At 46.7% G+C, this 8,216-nt stretch overlaps 2 protein-coding genes across 2 annotated transcripts in view; one reads left to right on the forward strand and one right to left on the reverse strand.

The window, feature by feature from the left end:
* Window positions 1–277: 277 nt before the first annotated feature.
* Window positions 278–5,410, forward strand: LOC119339518. Its single transcript, XM_037611546.1, has 9 exons — window positions 278–577; window positions 1,412–1,988; window positions 2,643–3,169; window positions 3,330–3,380; window positions 3,460–3,567; window positions 4,423–4,518; window positions 4,618–4,719; window positions 4,818–4,877; window positions 4,979–5,410. The coding sequence occupies exons 1-9, from the start codon at window positions 278–280 to the stop codon at window positions 5,042–5,044; spliced, it is 1,887 nt and encodes a 628-aa protein (XP_037467443.1). The 3' UTR covers window positions 5,045–5,410.
* Window positions 5,411–5,873: 463 nt separating this feature from the next.
* The window catches only part of LOC119341490 (DNA-directed RNA polymerases II, IV and V subunit 3-like), a 7,292-nt gene continuing 4,949 nt past the window's right edge, over window positions 5,874–8,216 (reverse strand). Inside the window, exon 3 of the mRNA XM_037613363.1 lies at window positions 5,874–6,238. Within this exon, the coding sequence (XP_037469260.1) occupies window positions 5,978–6,238 (261 nt within the window). The 3' untranslated portion in view covers window positions 5,874–5,977. The remainder of the gene's footprint in view (window positions 6,239–8,216) is intronic.

Here is an 8,216-nt window from a genome sequence, read left to right on the forward strand (position 1 = left end):
TTGTTAAGAATTACCAAAACCACCCAGGGATTAGTTGCACTTTCACTGCTCTTCCTCGTCCTCACCCGCCTCCACTGCCCCGCCGCCGCCGCGCGCCGGGGTCCTCTCCCGCCGGTGGCGTGGCATCTGGCCCCACCTCTGCCAGATCTTCCTGAGTGACGCCCCGTTCCGCTCGATCGAATCGGCGCTCGGCAGCTTCCTCATGCTTCCCCCGCCCGCGGTTTGCTTCCCCCTTCCCCCGCCCGTGGTTTCCCTCATCCACTTCAGCATCCGCAGAATGCAGCACCAGCTGCGTGCGCGCGTGCGTTGGACCGACACGGACAACGCCGCCTCGGTGCTCGCGCGTTGCTTAATGAACCCTTCCCTCGTTGTCGAACTGCCTTGCTTCCACCGTGCCACCTCCATCGTGTTGGCACTTCGCTCCCACATTGTGACTCGGTTCCCAGCCGGCCTCGAGTTCACCGTGCTCGAAACGCTGACCCTCTCGCACTGCAGTGTCCACATCCACCACTTGCTCTCCTGCTACCCGCGCTTGCGCACGCTCCGCCTTAACGACGTTGATTTCCATACAACAACTGTAATTGACTATATACCTCAGTAATTCATTTTGTAGCAAGCAATTCACATATTGTTTTTTTGATGTTGATTTCCTTTTTCTTTTTTTATTTCAGTTTTCCTCTTTCATTTCAATTTTAGTGATGCTTACTTTTCATTCATGAACATTTTTTCTTGAATTCATGAACTTTTATCAGTTTCAATTCCTTTTCCAATTCATGATCCTTTTACAAAATTTTGAATTTTTCTTAAATGCGCAAGTATTTTAAAAAAAATTATGAACTTTTTTACAATTTCAAGAAACCCATGAACTTTTTCCAATCCATGATCATTTTTTAAACTCGTGAACTTTTCTCAAATTCATGATTGTTTTTCAAATTTAAGATTTTATTTAATTTTTGCGAAATACATTATATATTTTTGAAATCCATGAACTTGTTGCAAGCTCGTGAGTTTTTCTCTAATTCATGATTGTTTTTTAAAATCGATGATTTTTGTTTCAGTTATCCACAAACTTTTTCAAATCCATGAACATCTTATATACCATATAGTTTTTCCAAACCGGTGAATTTTTTTGAAATCCATAAACTGTTTTCAAATTCGTAATTTTTTAGATCCACGAGCTTTTTCAAATGGTTGACCGTGCGGAACGCACGAAGCTACTAATGACTCGTGAGGGCGAAATGTGGTGGCACCGAAAGAAGCGAGCAACCAGCGCGCTAGCTGGGCCGGCCCACGCGAGATGACTGTGAGCGCCAGCTTAGCGAACTCCTATCCTCAAGAGGCCCATCAAGGGCCCACGCGCGTCCGCTCCAAAACCCACCACCTCCTCTGACCTCGCGGAACCAACGGAACAAACCCCATCGCCATGGCCGCCGCCGCCGCCGCCGCCGCGAGGTCGCGCGCCGCCACCGCCGCCGCGTGGGCTCGCCTGCTCTCCCACCGCCGCGTCGCCGCCGCAGCCGCGTCCGGATCGCTGCCCCACCTGGCAGGCCCGCGGATCGCGCCCCAGCGCCGCCACTTCGCCTTCTCCTCCGCCTCCCCCGGCGCCGGCGGCGGGGCGAGGGACAGTGAGCCGCTGTTCACCGAGCAGACCGTCTACGACCTGCTGGCCCAGCTGGAGCGGGAGCGGCAGAAGGAACGCGAGGATCGGCGCAAGGCCGGGGCCGGCGGCGGCGGCGAGGGGAAGGGGGACGAGGAGGAGGAGGAGGAGGAGGAGGACTTCCTGGGCGTGAAGCCGCTGATCGAGAAGTTGGAGCGGCGGAACGCCAAGGAGGCCAACCTCCCCGACGAGTCCTTCCTGGAGCCCAGCGACTCCGAGTCCGACGAGGACGACGAGCGCTTCTCCTCCGACTCAATCCGCCGCCGCGTCGACGAGTTCGACCGCAAGTGCAAGCGCCAGTCCGAGCTCCTCCGCTCCTTCGCCGAGGCCGGTATGCATGGCTTCCCCTCCCCACTCCATTCCTCTCCATTTCCACCACATTTCTCCCTCATGAGTCATGTGAATCCATGGTTGCCCTCTTATACAATGCATCAAGCACACGGCATGCCACACGTATAGGTAGCAAAATATATGCAAATCCTGCTCTAACCTCAGGGTACCTTGTGTTTTGATTTGTTGATGTAACAGTGACATGATTACTTGGTTCTGCTAGAGACGATGCATATCCTTGTAGCTCTCATCTGCACATCCAAAAATACCACGTCTGTAAAGCCTCACATATATATTACCATGACCCTACTGAGGTATTTGATTTGTTTATGTAGCAGTGAGCAAACGTACTATAACTGTCGAAGCGATCTCTGTAAGCACAAATAGCTTAATGGCCCCAATATCTTAATTAGTAAATTGTAAAGGAATCCATCTATGTTTTGCTCCGCTTGACCACGGGCAATTTTGCGCTGACAACCATCACAGTCACAGATACTACTAGTGATGCATTTCCATTTCCTGAATGTTGCTTTGTTCCTTAATGTCGCTGACAGCCATCACAGTCACAGATACTAGTCATGTATTTCCATTTCTTGAATGCTGCCATGTTCCTGAATGAATCTCCTTCTGCGTTGATGTTGATGTTGCCGAACAGAGACCCTTGATGACGCTCACAAGATCATGACGAAGATCGACAAGTTCGAGCAGCGCCATCTGAGCCTGCCGCTGGAGTACAGGGTCATCGGGGACATGATGAACCGCCTCAAGGACTCCACGGGGAAAGAGCGCTTCATCCTCCTGCAGAAGCTGAACCGGGCCGTCAGGCTCATGGAGTGCAAGGAGGCGTACGACCCCAGCAACCCCGCAAACTTCGGGCTTATCCAGCACCAGCAGGTCGACTCTCCGGACGATGTGATTGATAACACTGGCTTCGACAAGGAGAAGCAGATGATCCAAGGAGAGAGCCTCGAGGACGAGGATGAGGAGTTCAATGAAGCCAAGGAGAAGGATGATATGCTCATCGAGAAACTAAATGCTATTGAGAAGAAGATCGAGGAGAAGTTGGCGGACCTGGATCATACGTTTGGTAAGAAGGGCAGGGTTTTGGAAGAGGAAATAAAGGATCTGGTGGAGGAGAGGAACTCCCTCACGGACAAAAAGAGGAGGCCTATGTACAGAAAAGTAAGTGATGCTTTATCACTGGAGTTTATTGAATTGTTATAGCAGGCACCTTATGGCTGGGTGTGCCCTTCATTGGTGTTCTTCTTAATTTTACATTTGTAACTCCATTGTGCCAATCGCATTGTTGCCTATACTAACACATTTGGTATGCATTTGACAGGGTTTTGATGTGAAGGTCATTGATGTTAATCGGACATGCAAAGTTACAAAGGTGAATGCTCTTTTTCTGGATGTTCATAAATACTAGTTATAGAATATCCCTATGATTAATTCTGCATTTCTCTTCTCAGGGAGGCCAAATAGCAAAATACACAGCATTGTTGGCAACTGGAAACTACCATGGTGTTGTAGGTTTTGCAAAAGCTAAAGGTCCAACAGCAAAGATTGCAATACAGAGGGTATGGATCTCCCCTGTTCCAAACAATGTATTGAACTTATATTTGAGCTATTGAATCATTTCCTTCCTCTCCATCTATATCATCCATTCCACTATTAGCTCATTTCCTTTTCTCATTTGTGGTTTACGTGGTATGTACATGCGAGTCTCAAGCGATGGTGACTGAGCTGTGCATATGTGTGTACAGTACAGGGTTAGCATGCAGATTAATAATATTGATAGTGAAACATGGGTTATATATCTTTTCATTTCAGAACTGGGAATTCAAATTGCTGAATATGTCCAGCTTTATATTTTTGTTGATGCAAGATGCTAAATCTGGTAGATTCATATGACATTTGCTTCTACTGGAAACAAAATTTGCTGGTCCAGTATGGCCTGTAAATTTGTTATATATCTATTGAAATTTCTCTATAATATAGTCATACTGAATTGTCAATGCTGGGTATATCCATCTGAGCAATACTTTTCTGGTATATGCAGATGTTCTAAATACTTTTCTAAATCTTAGATATGGTAAATACTGAGTTACTACTACTTTTAGGCTTCAACTGTAATTCAATACCTCAACTGAAAATCCTGGCTCTTACATGACATTTGCTTCTTCTCAAAACAAATGTAATTGGTCCAGTATGGCCCATAGGATAGTATGTATAGTGAAGTTCCTTAAAAATATAGTCGTACTGAATTGTTAGTTGCTTAATATGTTCATCTGGATAATGCTTACTTAGTATGCAGATATGCAAAATAGTAAATTCTGAGTTATTATTGTTTTGGGCTTCAGTTGGATATGGATACCTCAACTAAAAAGTTCAGCTCTTACATGAAGCTCCTTTGTTCTGTTTCCACTTTCCAGGCCTATGAGAAATGCTTCCAGAACCTACATTACATGGAGCGGTACGAGGAGCACACAATTGCTCATGCGATTCAGGCCAAATACGAGAAAACAAAGGTAAAATACACACATCTGGGCATCAAATCGGCTTCTTCTTGATCAGCTGCTGTATGGCCTCTTTTCTGGATATTATATCTCCCTGTGTTGCATCTTAAGATCTACCTCTGGCCCGGACCAATGAGGAGTGGGATGTGCGCCGCTGGCAGGACTGTCGAAACTGTGATGTATCTAGCCGGGTTTAGCAACGTCAAGTCAAAGGTGTGCTTCTGCTGTACTAGACACTAGACAGGACCACTTGTCACTCTGGATTTGCAAAGTGGTAACCTTATTATGTCTTTATTATTATTATCTTGCAGATTATCGGATCGAGGAGCCCGCTCAACGTTATCAAGGCTCTCTTCATAGCACTAAATGCCGTGCGTGCTCTATTACCCAGGATATTTACTTAAAGTGTTTTTGTGTCCTCCTGATTTCTTTCCTAAGCGATCTGCTATCTGTATTTTTGTTTGTTTTGTAGATTGAAACGCCCAAGGATGTGGAGCAGAAGTTTGGACGGACTGTTGTGGAGTCGTACTTGTTGTAGCGAGGTAGTCATCTGTTGTGTTTGTGGAGATCACGTCACGTCGGCCCTGCTGGAGTGGCAAGGGAGGACCCAAAGGAGGAGCCGGTGGCAGATCCGACCGTGAGACCTCTGTTTGCATCAGTGATTCCAACTATTTGTTTGTCCTGCGACCAGTCCCCTGTTAACCGGGTACCGTAATGTTTTGATGCGATCAACGAGTAGTGTAACCAGATAGCAGGTGGTGTTATTTACTTGGCAAAGAGAACAAAGGCCATGTTGGTCGCTGTTTTTTTGGTTTTGTTTCAAGATATTCTGCAATTCTGTCGTGGCCATCTTAGATGGATCCTAGCTTGGTAGAAAGAATAAAAATCCTTTGTCTCTTGTTCTTGTGCTCTGCTTCCCCTTGGTTTGCTCGTTTCATCATCCATATATACTCCCTCCGTCCCACAATATAAGAGCCTTTTTGACACTACACTTGTGTTAGAAACGCACTTGGTTTGCTCTGAAACACATTCAAGTCTATGGAGAAGTAATCAAATTTGCTGGAGTTGACTGAGGGATGTATATCAGACACTGACTATCCTGGAGGTTTGAATGTGTTTCAGACATAGATGGATGTTCACTAATCATTTATTGTTATTCACCTCGACTGATCTGGATAATTTAGGGCTAGTTAATTACTCAAATGTGAATGTGTGCTTGATTATAGACAGAGTAGTTGCATTCATCAGGCTGCATTTTGCTTCTCCCCTGCCTACTTGGTTGGAGCATTATATCAGGCTGCATTTTGCTTCTCCCCTGCATTCATCCATTAGAGTTTTGGTACTGAATATCAAAAGAGGCGTCCGTTCCAAGATCAAAGGAGGCATCATCCATTACATCTTTGCCACAAACACCATAGTCAGACGAGCCTACACTTACAACCAGCGATTTCTTTTCCAGAGAGGCTGCCGGTTAGCCTCCAACAAGGTGGGCGTCGAGCTCGCCAAGATCACCGTCGTCATCTTGAAGGCGAATGGCGTCCAGCTTCTGCCTCAGGATCGTGATAGCATTCATGATCAACTCGTAGGCCGTGATGGCGCCGGTCGTTTCCACGGTGAACACAAAGCTGTCCTCCTTGGCGTTGATCTCCACCAGTCCTGGCTTCCCCATGGCCTCTGCTTTCTTGATCACCTCATCGTCGTACGTGTATGCCTCTGGATCCACAACCGTCACCTGGCAGTGACACAGAAGTAGGCAGGCATGCTCAAAATCAATGGCTTGTTACATGCAATAAATAAGACAAATGGCCGCAGAATTGCAAGTTTGGGCCAACTGCCACACAATACTCCCTCCTTCCCAAAATATAAGGCGCGATTGACTTTTTACGGTCTTTGATGCACGACTTTGACCACTAATATATATCAATGTATATGGATTGAGCATGTATAAATGACATCATCGTATTTGTCTTGCAGAACAATTTTATTTCATATGTATGTATACTAATTTTATAGACATAGAATACATGAAAATCATAGTCAAAGTTCCGTAACGAAGACCAGAAAAGTCAAACCGCGCCTTATATTTTGGGCAGGAGGGAGTAGTAAGCATGCGCACATCATTCTAGTATATCACTCCAGTATTTAGAAACAGACAGCTCCATGGCTTGATTTGCCCTTGCAGTATGAAAAGAAAAAAAATACAACCCCATCTACCACAATAATTTGAAAATATCTTGAACAGATAGGCATTTGGTAAACTGTTTTATTGTACATAAAAAGAAGTCAGTCTGACAGATGATGACATTTACTGTTTTGATCGTTCTTTTAGAATGAGCTATGCTTAAATAAGGTGCTCGAAGAGAATATAACTAAATGTTTACAAGGCACAGAGTGATAGAAGTTCCTCAAGATATGCTTAAATAAAGGCATGTGCCGCAAGTCCGAGGCATTTTCCCCGAGCATGACATGGTATATTGAGTAAAACAAGACCCGTTATGGGAACGAGGAGGTCTGGTGGAATGAAATCTTAAAAGGCCAATTCAGGAGCTGACTAAGTGTAAATCCACTCCCAAGGCGGTGGTAGATTTTAAATAATCTATACAATTAAAACAATTCATTAGAAATGATAGCTGTATTCAGGCTGAATTTACACATGCATTTAATTCTAATCCTATGTTTTTTCCTATCCCCGCGTTTTTAGAATCCTGTGAGCCAAAGGATGCCTTACTTTTGTTTCCACGACTACGCAAAGCTTGTGTATCATTCCATTGATAGAAGAAGAAGAGTAAATACAACACATGCATGAAAGCAAGAAGGCATGACAGCCCGGAGCAGAGAGACATGGGGTGCTCAGCCAAAGCAAAGAAAAACAACACGGCAAAACTCTCCTAGCCCCGAGAAGCAACTCGAACCTAGTGAAGACAACCAACAAATCGGACTCAACCGTCAGGGACGCGAGCAAGCAAGACGACACCTTCATGAAGGGGAACGACGTCAAAGATGTCATCGTCGTCCGGTCTAAGAGCTCGGATCTAGGGTTTCCCCTGATGCTCGAAGAGGGGCAAAGATGAAGACCATGTCAGCGCCTCCAAGAAGAGAAAGGCACCCATGGGTGCCGCCGCTGCAGGCACCGGTAAGCCAAGCAAGGATTTTACCCTGGGCTTTGTCTGAGCAATCCCAAGCCGCCTACATAGACTTCAAAGAGGAAGAAGTCAAGACACAGTCCAAAGCCACCAATCACAGGGAAGGGAACAACGCCCGATGCCGAAGCCGGCATCAGACGTCCCTAGAAGAGCGAGCTACAAATATGGCAGGAGGAGGAGTAAGGCGCAGAGGTGAGCAGGGGTTGGGCGGCCGGGCGGAGGTGAATGAGGTGGCGAAGGGGATGCAACGGTGGCCGGCAACACAAATGAGCCAAGATATGAAGAGGAGCCCAAATCCGGGCTGCTGGAGCCAAAACTGCCGGGACACCGGCAAGCCCAAGAAGCTGGGAGAGGGACGCAACTCATGGAGCATGTGGGGTCCAGGGCCACGGCATCGTGGACCGCGGTCGGCCATGAACATAGGAGGGGGACGCAGGTCCATGGCTACCAAACACGTAGCCAGAGCACACTCGCAAGGGAGAGAGGGCCGACATGGAAAACTTGCACACCCGCATCACAGCCATGGCACGTTGCAGCCCTCGCCGGATCAGCATGAGGCGTTCAAGC

Source organism: Triticum dicoccoides, chromosome 7B (assembly GCF_002162155.2).
Source record: "Triticum dicoccoides isolate Atlit2015 ecotype Zavitan chromosome 7B, WEW_v2.0, whole genome shotgun sequence".
Lineage (NCBI taxonomy): Eukaryota > Viridiplantae > Streptophyta > Magnoliopsida > Poales > Poaceae > Triticum > Triticum dicoccoides.

What these genes read in the sequence shown, in the direction of transcription:
- LOC119339518 (XM_037611546.1), top strand. Translation starts at nt 278, where the DNA reads ATGCAGCACCAGCTGCGTGCGCGCGTGCGTTGGACCGACACGGACAAC. An exon ending in GGAGGCCTATGTACAGAAAA is followed by an intron (nt 3,170 to 3,329) that starts GTAAGTGATGCT and finishes TGCATTTGACAG; the next exon opens with GGTTTTGATGTGAAGGTCAT. An exon ending in CCAAATACGAGAAAACAAAG is followed by an intron (nt 4,519 to 4,617) that starts GTAAAATACACA and finishes TTGCATCTTAAG; the next exon opens with ATCTACCTCTGGCCCGGACC.